At 44.7% G+C, this 12,741-nt stretch overlaps 1 protein-coding gene across 13 annotated transcripts in view; it reads right to left on the minus strand.

Moving 5' to 3' along the window:
* MSI2 (musashi RNA binding protein 2) overlaps positions 1-12,741 on the minus strand; it is a 468,587-nt gene that overhangs the window by 36,842 nt on the left and 419,004 nt on the right. For 3 of the 13 annotated variants that reach the window (XR_002517859.2, XR_002517858.2, XM_021928226.2), the window contains 3 exons: positions 10,161-10,315; positions 8,190-8,262; positions 543-5,669 (listed from right to left, as the gene is read on the minus strand). The exons of 1 other annotated variant lie outside the window; for it this stretch is intronic. Coding sequence is in view for 9 of the 12 variants with exons in the window: in XM_021928226.2 (XP_021783918.1) it covers positions 8,221-8,262; positions 10,161-10,315 (197 nt within the window). In the remaining 3 variants the exon portion in view is untranslated. Of the gene's footprint in view, positions 1-542; positions 5,670-8,189; positions 8,263-10,160; positions 10,370-12,741 lie in introns of those variants that run through there. 9 more of the 13 variants (XM_021928225.2, XM_021928223.2, XM_021928229.2 and 6 more) reach the window with 7 other exon arrangements.

The raw sequence follows: 12,741 nt of genomic DNA on the forward strand, positions 1-12,741 counted from the left end.
AGAGAGAGGGGTGGAAAGTATTGCAGATGATCTATCTCTACATCTTTAGTTTTGTGATTCTGCTGATTTCCAGTAGGCAAAACTTTAACCTCCTTGAGGGCAGAGGTCTGATACCTGTTCAGATCTCTACTCAAGGGTTGTGGAATGTGGTTTGGCGCCTTCTCCCACGTGCTGTTGATAACTGAGGACAGCACCCAGGAAAGCCCCTTAGCTCCTTCCACCATCTGGGTCCTCTGATCTGCAGGACCTTTGGGGTTTATTCCCTGTCCACCTATGGGTTCTGTGTGCCTTCTGCTGTTAATCTACGCCACTCTCCCATCTGCTCTTCCATCTTAGTGCTCTCTTGCCACTTCATAAAAATGGTGCCACAAGCTCCCTGGGGACAAGGCAGGGGCTTCTTCCCTGCTGGAGGCCCGTGGCCAACATTCACGCTGAGGGGTAAGGGTGGCAGGTGCTATTTGATGAGATCCTCTCCCGCTCAAGCAAAACAACAGGTCTCCCGGAGCCCAGCCCTCCTCTGCAAGTGAAAGAATACCAAACAATTCTGTTCAAAACAGTTTATTTTATTTTATTTTATTTTTTTGTCAGACAAACACATTGATTTCTGGACCACAGTAGAGGATGGAAACCTTTCACAAACTTATTTATTTGAAAATACAAATATAAAATTATACTTTCCACATCTGTGATGTGAGAGACTGCCATCCACATAGTAATTTTTTACAACAGGGCTTTAAGAAAGCCACACACAAAGACCTGAAAGATGCTTGAGATATATATATAGATAGATACATATATATGTATATATATAAAAAAAATACTCACTACCAAAGTTCTCATCAGTTTCATACTAAAGTATAAAAGTAAGGGTGAGGTCAGCCACAGTGCTAGGGAAAGTTTCATTTAGATACATTTATGTCCACATGAAACGCTTAGACTTGCATCCTATTACATATGGAATTCGGAGTTTACAATACACCATGAACGGCAGATTGGCTAGCCCACGCTACTTAAGAGGACACTCACAGATTCCACACGGGATGGTACATTATGTACAGAATACAGTAGTAGAGAACCTTCGAGGGAGGTTCTGGAACTTTTGTCTCTCAGCCTCCAGCCCCCTCCCCCATCATGCCCCTGCCTCCCGGAACTGAAATCCTGTCTGAGACAATACATTCTGATTATTTGATAGCCAGGTGTTTGGATTAAGGTTGCCCCCCCAGCCCCCGACAAGAGGGGTGGATTTTATTTATATGTTTTTGTGTTTTAGTTTACTTACTTTTTTTTGGTGGAAAAAAAAAAAAGAAAAAGAAAACAAACATATTACAGTATTAAAGTATTGCTTAACTTCCAGCGTCTCCTTGTGTAGTGTCTGTGCCCAGGACGGGGCTGAGCTGACGTCTGCTAGTTGTCTGCTTTGGGGTGAGGGTGGGGAAACCCGCCAGTGTCTTTCTTCAATGTGCTTGCCTGCAGTCAGTCCCTCTGCTCTACCCACTGTCTGCCTCCCTTGGAAGATAGCCTGGCTTGTGAAGCACATTCAAGAAAAAAAAAAAAAAAACTCCCTTCCCCCACCAGCCCCCCACTCTCCCTCTGTCCCTGCGTGCCACTTGCAACCGATAAAGAGAAGTATGAGTTAGTGTTTCTTTTGTAAACAATTTCATATGCAATATAATACAGAAAGCATGGCTGACCTTCAATAAAAAATGTAGTAAACGATATTGCTTTATTCTTGAATATGCTGCAGTGAGTGAATGGCAGAATGAAGCAGTGTGGAGGTGGTGGAGGAGGCTAAGTCCCTAGCCCTCGTTTGCACTAAAGATCAAAATAGGTTTTGTTTTTCTATTTGGAACCAAAAATAAAATTTTTTCCCCCAAAATCCCCAAATGAAAAAGAACAACAAGCAAAACCCACCCCCAAGAAATCAAAAACAAAACAAAACCAAGAACAAAAACTGAACACCTTTCAGGTCATTAGAACCAACAATTACCCAATGATTTTTATACTAGTCTAGCAAGATGTGTGTAACATTCACTGGCTGTGATTGCTGTGCAGTGAAACAGTAAATTGACAGCAATAGAGCCATGCTACCTTAAAGTCCAAGCTACAAGTTCAAATTAAGATGAAGGTTATGAAGGATAAAAACGCAAAGGCCTGTTGGGGCTTCGTTTGAATCAAGCTAATGGGCGACTGGGATAGAGCGCGAGGCTGTTTGGTTTTCCCAATGGATATGAGGAAGGCCACGAGCCAAGTCTGTGGAAGCTGCTAGAGAGCAGACCAAGGCTTGGTCATATCCGTCAGCCCCATGCCCAGCTAGAACCGGGAATGGGTCCGGGAGCTAATGCCACTCACTCGCCTCTGCTTGGGAGGAGAGGAGTTCGGGGGTCTCAGGCAGATGGATCTGGAAGCCAGAAAGTCACCCGGTGGCTGTTTGATAATTCCGGGGAAAAGCCATCAGCCAAGAGAGTTTCTCCCCCAGGGAAGGCGAAAGGTGGTTCCCATGTTCGCCATTGAGCTTAACTGAAACAAAGACAAGGCTGAACATCAGTGCTAAAAGAATTTACAAAAATCTTTCAAAATGGACTTCTAGATGGATGGGGGGACTAACGTGAACCTTAAACCTAGGTAGCCACATTAAAACATATCGGATTTCCACAAGATTTGTGCTATGGGCTACTGGGTCTCTTCAAAAGGTATATAAACATCTAAAACATATTCACACAGATTATCAATTTCTTCTGAGCATTCTTAAAAAAATATTTTTCTCTTAGTAAAATCATTTTAATATACCATGCCTCCCTCTTTTAAAAAATAAATTAAAAAAATCCAGTTTTGCATATCTAGCATTAGCATTTAAGGTAGTATGGCACCCCTTCACAGTGGGGGGGGGGGGGGAATCTACAAAACGCCGTAGAGTCCGCCGGCATTTTAACATGGTGAGACCTTGGGTTAGTTGAAACCACATCAGATCAGCTAAAATAAAATTAAACTTGAAATTGAAAAAAATAATTAAAGGAAAAAACTGCCCCAAAATTATTAGCTTTTTTTTTTTCATAAATAAGAGAAAGTTCTATCCTTACTGGTCCTAAATCTGAATAACTATGTCTAATTTTTTTAAACCTTAATTATGTTATACCTATCAATATGTACTAGAAGAAAGAGGAGAAAAAAAGTCGCTACACTAGTACCAGGACAGCACGCTTACAAGATAGCCATTTTATACATTATTAACATACAATGATCAACAAAGAGTCTTCTATGAGGTGATGGGGGATGCAGAGAAAAGGAAGGGAAGTACAGTACATCACCAACATGGACAAAATAGGAATTAAATTCCCTCGTCTAAACACTGAATTTCTGGGAATTTACTATTTTTTCTTTCTTTTTTTTTTTTTTTTTTTAAATAAAACTTCTGTTTTGTTGTTTTATGACTTGAACAAGTTTTGATATTTTAAAAGCGCTCAGCATTTAATCTGGTTGTTTGGGGGAAAAGAAAAGAAACAAAGAAAGGAAAAAAGCAATAAAAAAACCTCACCAAACAACCTAACATTTTATTAGAAAAACAAAGAACATGATTTTTTTTTTAATTAAAAAAAAATGTTGTTGCTGTTTCATTAGAATTGAAAAAGGCTTTTTTCTTTCTTTCTGAGTTAGCATTTTGGAGTCTTTAGTTTGAAGATGCTTTTGCCCTACCATGTCTGTGAATGTCTACATTAGTCTACTTTGTTAGTAAAATTTATAAAAATAGGAGTGCAGCAGCTCTTTATAATAAATGTCGCATTCAGTGTCTCATACTGGCTGTGCCTTAAGTACCAAATTTATAAACGTAACAATTTAAAAAATATTAATAAAACGTCAATATCACATTTTAAAAAAGAAAAAATATATATCCACACTACAATATGTTTTAATGCCATCTATTGAGTTGTACTTCTATAGTTGCTGTTGCCGACCTATTACCAATATTTAAAAAAAAGTTAAATTAAAAAATATCCTTCATCATAAGTATCTTTCCCCAACCGAGGACCATATATTATAACAGCCAAATGTTAAACATGTGCAAAGAGGAAACTGTCAGTTTTTCCCACCAGTCACAGTGCAGTGATGTTTATACTTTTTATTTTTAAAATTCTGTTTACATCTACAATAAATTAAAAAAAAAATTCTTCCATAGCCTCTCTGGTGATACTTGCAGCACTGAGGTATTAAAAAAAATATATAAACCAAAAGGTTGCTTTCCTAATTTGTAAATAGAAAGTGAATGGAGAAAGGTTGTATTAATGCAGGCTTATCCACTCCTGGCCCATGGGCCCCCAAATCTGGGAGCGGGGTGGGGAGCAGGGGGAGAAGAGAGGCAAAGTGTCCTAGGAACCTTTGGAGGTGCTGAAATGATTGGACAATAGAAAATGATCAAATATTTAAAAATTAAGACTGAAAAAGAATATCCCCCCCACCCCACCCCCACCCAAGCCAAACAGGTGTGCTTTGAAACTTTAAATATGTTAAATATTAAAATTGTAGCTTTGTTTTTAAAAAACGTCTTGGGAAAAGCAGTTTTTCATATTTTAAATAAAAATCTAACTAGACGGTAACATTTGAAGCTGTGCACAGACAAGAGGTTAATAGGCTGGTACAACACTAATACAGTTCTTAGGTCTATCACACAGACAAAGGAGCTAAACAGTGCTCTAACTTGTCCTGGGGTGGTCCTGGCAGCTGGGCAATCTTCATCTCAGTAACTGACTTGGCCAACGTTCCCTTCCCGCCTCCTTCCACAGAGCATCAAACTGCCTGGGACCGACTCCCTCACAAAAATATTTTTGATTCTCTCTTTCTTAATAGTTTCTATGTAGTTAATGGAATTGTATTTACAACATTTCTTTTTTAGAATTCACAATTTCAAAAAACCTTATAATATCACCTCTTTCAACAGAAAAAAAAGCACTTATAGAAAAGGAGGACACCCAAAACACTGTCGTCCTTACCTTATTGCCGAAAATAGATAGACTCAGATTAACAAAGAGACATCACAAAAAGAACTGCTAGAGAGTCTGTTAATTAGCTTACTACATCTCACTTCTTCTACAACGCAAAATAGAAAGCTCATGCCCACCTCCCGCCCCGTACTTCACAACTTTGCTTCAGTGTGTGCTCAAGTTCCACCTGAAAATTCATACAGTCTCAGAATTGGTACCAAAATAGGGAGAGTAATATTACCATCTCAGCATCCTTTAAAAGTGAGAACAGAACCAAAACAAGCAAAAAAAAAATTTTTAAGAAAAAATAACTCCTTAATATAACAATTATACTATGGTTAGCTTTGAACTAGATATTAAAGCTATGTGACTACTGGACTAAGTCAAAATCACTACCAAATGTGATTCAAAGAGATTTAAAAGGAGAATGGGAAGAGAGGAAGGGAGAGGGAAACCATCAAGAAAAACAAAACAAAACAAACTGAAATCATGGGTTATATACACATTTAAAAGCTGTTGTCTTATATTACAGCAGATTTGTGAGATGATGAGATGTAGTCAACCCTCGATCCGAAGTGAGCCATCTCTGGTTGGGATGGGGAGTGAGGCTGGTGGGGGTCCAGGTCTGAGGACATCACCTAAACAAAGGGCCACTCAGAAACTTCGCCCAGTCTTGCCTGGACATCCAGGTATGCTCTGCAGGGTGGGGAAGGCCAGGATGTCCAGAAGAAAACATAAAATGGAGGGGAGAGGGGAGGAGAAAGAAGTGTCAGACAAGTATGAGATTTCCTCCACTGTTTTAACTAGAGTTTCAAAGATGGACTTCATTGCACTACTGAACATGTATGAAAATCACCTGGCTAGAAGCCTACTGAGATCACAGCTTTGGAAATCTGACACCTAAACCACGCCTGATACTGGGGAGAGGACAAGGTTACAACTCTTCTTGCTGATTTGATACAGTACCATAGGGTTCTTGAGGTAATGGTGGGAAATGTGGTCACAGGGGTTGCAGCCAGATGGGCCAACTGCCCATTGACCGGAGATACCTTTTTTCTGTTTAAACTTGTTTCCAAAGCTAAATGTTAAAAACAAACAAACAAAAAAAACCCCGCAAACTTTTGCCTTTATTAGATACCCATCAATAACTTTTAAATGCAAACTTACGCTAAAAGATCATACCACATACCAAAAACTAAAGGTCATGACACTAAAAATATACAACAAATAACCAGCTTTGGTTACAGGAAACAAAAACAGGCCCAGGATTCACAGATGTGTTAATTGAGTCTCCCTGAATTGACTGCGGGTGGAGGGTGGGGGGTGGGGGGCGGGGAGCGGGGCCTGGGCTCCTCTTTTGTGGATGGCGCTAAATGTCAGAGGGTCACCTCTGTTGGGGACAATGTGTATGTCTGACCAGTCCTTCCTAACTGCTGCGGTGCAGCCATGTGGCTCTATGAGTTCACCTAATCCATTTTGGAAGGGGGTGAGTTGCTATCACACTCTTGGCTACTTCGTCCTTCTCTGGAAATTGAGTCCTAGACTTAGATGAGGGAGGATGGGCTGGTAGCAGCCTCCCCCATCCCATTCTATCCCGCCTCACCCCTATGGAAAGGCTTTAGTGGCCTTGGGGGTACATGGAGCTGTGGGCAGGAAGCCCTACACCACTCCTTCTCTTCCAAGGGAGGTAAGGAGGGAGCACAGGCAGCCCCAGTGCCTGGCCTTTCAAGGGTCTGCTGTGCCTGGTAGTTGTTTAACCCCCTCTTCATGTGACTTCACAAAGGGCTGGAGCCATCTTCAGTCTCCGGAGTTCTTGGTGATATCAGTTGTCTCTGCTCCCAGAGAAACCTTACTTCCTCTGGGCCCCCAAACCCAGCTTAATTAGTAGCGAGTAGCTTTCCTTCAAACTGTTAGTGGCCTCTGGCTCTGGCCAGCAATGGCTGGGTCAGTGGTCAAGGGGAAGTGGAGGCGAGGGGTGGGGGAATTCACACACATGGTTTATTTGGTTAACAGAGGCAGTTGCGTTAGTTGAGGTGATCCCTTAGCAGCAACATTAGAGAAATCCAAGAGATTTATGGAGCTCAACTCAACCCAGTTCTCCACCTGGTCTGACTCAGGAGCCAGGAGCAATCCCTCTCTAGGAGAGAGGCATCCAATGAAGTGTAAGCCTGAAGTGGCCAGTTCATCTCCAGCCTTGTTTCTCCTACATCCCAACTCCAAGAGTGAAAGGCTCTGGTGCCCCTGTGGGATTTTCCTAGTGGAATACATTCCCTGGCCTCAGCTGTCACTCTCTCTTTTCCAGAGACAGATCCATGTTCCAACCTCACAAACTTCATGTGCTAACACAGTACACACCTAGTGCTTTCACAAGGACAACCCCTCTCCCTTGCTGGTGTTCTTCCCAAGAAGGACAGATACTCACTTCCACAGGAGTGTGTGGCACGGGGCTTCCTCACTGCCCCAACCTCCCTCTCCTCTCTTCCATCCCCTCCATATCCCCATCAAAGTGATTGAAAAAATGTTTAATTAACTTGAGCTCAGTTTAAAAGGTTAGGAAACTGGCAGGGATCCAAATCCATGTTACACAGGTGATGTCGTTAATTTAATTTGCTTTTCGTGCAGTAATCTGGATAATTACTCAGTAGTTACTGGCAAAAATGTTTTCTTTTCACTAAAAGATGGAGTCTGACTGTTTGACTGCATGAACCCCATTGGCTGAGCCCCAGCAAGGCCTGGGGAGCTGAAGGGGCCCAGCAACTCACAGGGCCAGCTCAAAGGACCTCCAGGAGTGGGTGGCCCTGGCCCCCATCCCTGCTTCCAGGCCTAGCAGAAGCCCAATGCTTCCCTGCCTCTATCCCCCTGGGACGGGCGCAGCACGAGATCTCCTTCCAGTTTCCCACACTCTTGATTGTATTTCAAGACAGAGAAAGATGAAGGGTGGGGAAGATACAGAAAAAGAATCCAAAGAACCAAATTAAGAAAAAAAAGAGAGAGAGTCAAAAAGGTGGGGGTCATGATTAAAAGCTAGAGGAAGGGATGACAGATTAAAAGACTGGATTTGTTTTTGCCCCCACCCTCCTGAAAAGGGGTCCAGAAAGAGGAGAGAGAGAGATGTGGATGTGATGAGACAGGGGCACGCACGTACATGTATGACCCGTGGACATACATGTACGGACACACCAGCAGGGCGGAGACACATGGCAGAGACGGTAATACCTCAGAGTGAGATGGCAACGAAAGCACCTGCTCAATGGTATCCATTTGTAAAGGCCGTTGCAATCAAAGGTCCCTAAAATTGCACAATTGTTAAGGTCATCAGTGTGCTATACATGGGAACAGATTGTCACATTCTGGGAAAGGAAATTATCTCTAGGACTAGTTCTGTGGTTGCCAGCATGAATATGTAATTCTGAGACACCGTGCCATGAGGGGCCAGGATGACATCCTCCTTAGCTCCAAACCCCTAGTCCCCACTCCCTCCGCCCCTACCAAGCCTATCTGCTTACCCAGGGAAAAACCAAAAGCCAGATTCAGAGGCGTGGGTGGGTGGTGGGAAACGGGGGTTTGTGCCCCCAGTGATGGGCACGGCTGCCTTGAACCCCAGAGTGCAAAGATAAGTCTCTGTCCACAGTCCCAGCGGCTCTAGCTGGGGAGAAGAAATCCCGGTGCAGACAGACTGGGATGCTTTCTGGTTATTTCAGAAAAACATCACAGCCCACAGGTCAAAAGACCCCGGTTTTCAAGAACAAATTGAGCCTGTGTTTCTGGATGCTGAATATGGAAATGAGTTGTGTTCTAAGTAGTGATAGATGGTCCCCTAAACTGAGCAGCTCTTAGGTGAATAATAATATTCTGGATTTGGTACCACAGTTGATCCGAGGGGATTAGAATCATTAAACTACTGACTTAAGTGATACTGGCTTGGGAGCAGAACTGAACAAGGACCCACCCTGCACCAGTAAGGCTGGCAGGTGTGTGTGCATGTGTGCGTGTGCATGTGTGCGTCCGTGTGTGCGTGCATGCATGTGTGTGCGTGCATGGATGTGTGCGCGTGCGTGTGTGCATGTGCGTGTGTGCGTGCGTGTGCGCGTGTGTGTATGAGGGAGGAGCTCCCAATGCCAGGGGGCATGAATGAGGCCACCTGGGTGCCCTAGACTGTCTGCACGTGTTTTGTTCTCCGCAGCGTGGCCCCCAAGGCAGGGCTTGCCAGCTGTTGCTCAGAAGCAGAGTCTGACAGGAACGTGGCCTGGGACTGCAGACGCGCCCATCTTAGCTCAAAACCAAGCTGCCTCCAAAATGCTGAGGCTGGCTAGGGCAAAGGTTGGCCAATTTTCTGTTTCCAAAATGGAAGGGACAGCGAGCAAGTGGGCTCAGGCACATTCATGCTCACACACACCGGGAGGGAGAAGAACAATACAATCTGAAAACAGCATGCAAATCTGTTAAGCAAATCTCCATTGCCTGGATTAGTCAGATTATAGAACCACAGAGCATTACAAATATCAAATGCATCTGGCCTTCAAGGGGTGGGGGCTGCAGCTAAAGAATGCAAATGGGAACTTACTTGGAACCTGGAAACTGTAAGAAACATTAGCAAAGGAAACTGCCTGGGAGAGGGCTTGGACCCCCACACCACCTCCCAGGCTCCAGCACTGCTACTGGACTTTAGATCAGGGGCTCTGTTGACTAAGGCTCCTACTCTGGTGGGGAACTGGGACATTTCCCAGCTTTCAGGTCCCAGCCCACATGACAGTGTCCAGAAAGCGGGGATCAAGGAAGGTGGCCACTACTGAGGCCCTATTACGTGCCAGTGCGTGACATTATTTCGAATAATCCTCCCACACTCTTTGAGGAAAGTACAGAGATGCTGGTTTTGCAGTTGGGGAAATGAGGTTCAGGCGGGTCATCGAAGTGGCTCAAGGATGCACTGTGTGAAGGTGATGGAGTGGTGAGATCTGAACTGGACCTGCCCACGCTCCTTCCGCTCCATCACACAGCCACACGAGAGGCACTCAGGACACGTCTAAGACGACGGAGGCTTTAGCCCTCAGGAGCTGGTGTGATGTTGATGGGGACCCTCTGTCCTCTCCTCTGCCCCCGATTTTGGGCTTTCCTGGCACACCCACAGGCCACAAGGAGCTGGTCAGGAAGGAGGAGGCAGGAGGGCAAGGGAAGGCAGGTACTTACAGCTATGCCGTGGCCGAAGCCCGAGCCCGGCTGTGGGCTGGCCGCACTTATGTAATTCCCCACTCCGGAGTCCTGGCTGGCAGGGCCATAGAGATCGGCGACAGGTCCTGGGCTGTTGGCCCCCGGGAAGCCTCCGGGCCGCGCCGGGTTGGAGCCTGCCGGGGAAGCGGGCGCGCCAAAATTCGGTTGAGCACTGTAGCTATTCAGGACTGGTGTGCAGAGAATAGAGCTGGGTATGAGGCCAGAAGCCAGGCATGCACCGGTCATTACAAGCCAAACACTTGAGAAAAACAGCTGAGGCCCAACTTCTAACACTCAACCAAGGCCATGCGAAAACATCAGCAGGGACTCAAGAATACTCAGCCCAGGCTACTACTAAGAAGCTTGGAGCTCCAAAAATATAGAGAATAAAAAAACAATCATTCAACACACTACGGCAACCAACCGGAGGTGCTTCACTGCCCACCAAATTATCACAATAGAAATAGAGATATATATGGAAGAAAGAGAGAGAGAGAGAAAGAGTTTTTTTTTTTTCACATCTGAATTGATGCTCATGCAGTCTTCTAGATCTGGGCACGTTGAGACAGCATTCACATCCCATGCAAACTACAAAGGAACTAGTTTTAGACTACACATTGTGTTAATATTGATATTAAAACGTGACAGGAAACAAAGCAATTTGTGTCCAGGAAAAAAAAAATCTTTGCGGAGGGGATTTTTGATCTTTTCTTGTATGTGTGTTTCACTTTTTCTTTTTGGATCCATTAAATGACAAATTTGTTTTGTTTTGTTTTTTTTTAAAAAAGACAAAAAAGATTTCCATTCTCCATCCCACCCCCACCACTCCCCCCTCCCCACTGGCTACTCCCTCCCTTCCCACCCTTCCCACTCATAACCCTGAATGAAAGTCATCAATACTGAACGTGGTCGGAGGATGGGATATGTCATGGAGAGTTTGGGCATCTTGACATAACAGTAATGATGGCGGCAGAGAGTTTCCTTTTGGGGTGGAGAGAAGGGGATGGAGGGAGGGATGGGGGGGAATGGTAAACCTGGAGGCTGGGGCCAGAGCTGGGGTGGAAGCCAGTGGTTCTACAGGACACCCACACACTCACCTCCTGCAGGAGAAGGAAAGGGGGGATTTAAACTTTTTTTTCCTTTTGTTTAAAAAAAAAAAGACAAAGAAGTATGAATGCAGAACATACCGCCTGAACCAATTCATAGCTAAACCATAGCTGATCAAAATGCCTGCTTTCTCTTGGTTATCCTGCAATGTCAACTCCAGACTGAGAACAGCAAGCTCAGGATGTATACAGAGAGGGGACTTGACACGCACAAATCCAGAGAGTGGTGGGGCTGCAGATCGGGGGGCAGCGGAAGGTGACACTGCCTCGGCCCCCCACCAATCTCATCATTCTGACCCTAATGAGGGCCGCAGCCTGTCAACCAGTTAACTAGGTTAATTTTGTTCACCTTTATTTCCCCTTAGTAGTTTAAACTTTATTTTCTTTTCCAAAATGGAAAACAATATTTTTTTTTAATTGTAAAAGGAAGTTCTTATTGATTTTTAAGCCTCAAGGTGAGTCTGGGCTGGCCAACTTTGGTCTACGGCTAACCAGTATTAAAGAACCAGACATTCTGAGAGTCACATTTTTAGATCTTCGGCTCCAAAGGGCTGCTCCTGGCAACAATCACTTCTCCCTTCTGCCTCCCTTGGCCTCTCCCCCTCTTCCCTGTGACCAGTTGCCTTCAATGGCAGAGGCAAAGAACATCCATGCAGGTGGGGTCACTCCTGGCTTTGGCCCCTCCCTTGCCCAGAGACCTGTGGTTTGAGGCCCTCAGTTCTGGTGGGCCTGGAAGAGCCAGAAGTGGATTGATTTTCACCCACTTGTCACAGGGATGGGAAGAGATTGATGAGGCACCCAAGGCACACTGGCAGGAGACTGAGACAGAGACACAAAGATACACGAGAGACCAAATCAAGCTGGGCCTGTCTCCTGACTCAGCAGAGAAAACAGAACTGTAGCCGCCGGATGCCCTTGGGGTGGGAAGCCCGAAGGTGAGCCCCTTTGAAGCTGTAGCTGAAAAATGAATAAACTGGCCAATGGAAAGAGCAGGTTAAAGAGAAAAAGAAAAAAAATAAATTACAGAGGCTGAGAGCAAGTGAACGGCTGATCTGGGAATGCGCTCGCAGACAAAAGGATCAGAGATTTTTGAATACAGAAGATTCAACTTGCAGATAACACTTGGCCCTCTCACTCATGGAGGCAAATATCAAGCCGAGATATTCAAAAGGCGGTATTATCTTAGTCTAACACATTTTTTTCTTCTGAGCTCAGGAAAACAGAAGAAGCTTGGACAGTGGACTCCTGGTTTTATCCAGGCAGCTGAAATCCCTCCCTATACAAATGAATTAATTAGCCTGTTCCATTTTAGGCTAATAGGATGGGGTGGGCATGAGGAGGCGCAGTGGTTGATGGAAAGAAAGTTTTTTTGGCTTCTTTCTTGTCTGGCCGGATGTGAACCCCGGAAGGTGTTGGGCAGGCTCACCTAACTAGTGGGTGGGGAGAAGCAGGTT

The sequence above is a fragment of the Papio anubis genome, chromosome 17, assembly GCF_008728515.1.
Source record: "Papio anubis isolate 15944 chromosome 17, Panubis1.0, whole genome shotgun sequence".
NCBI lineage: Eukaryota > Metazoa > Chordata > Mammalia > Primates > Cercopithecidae > Papio > Papio anubis.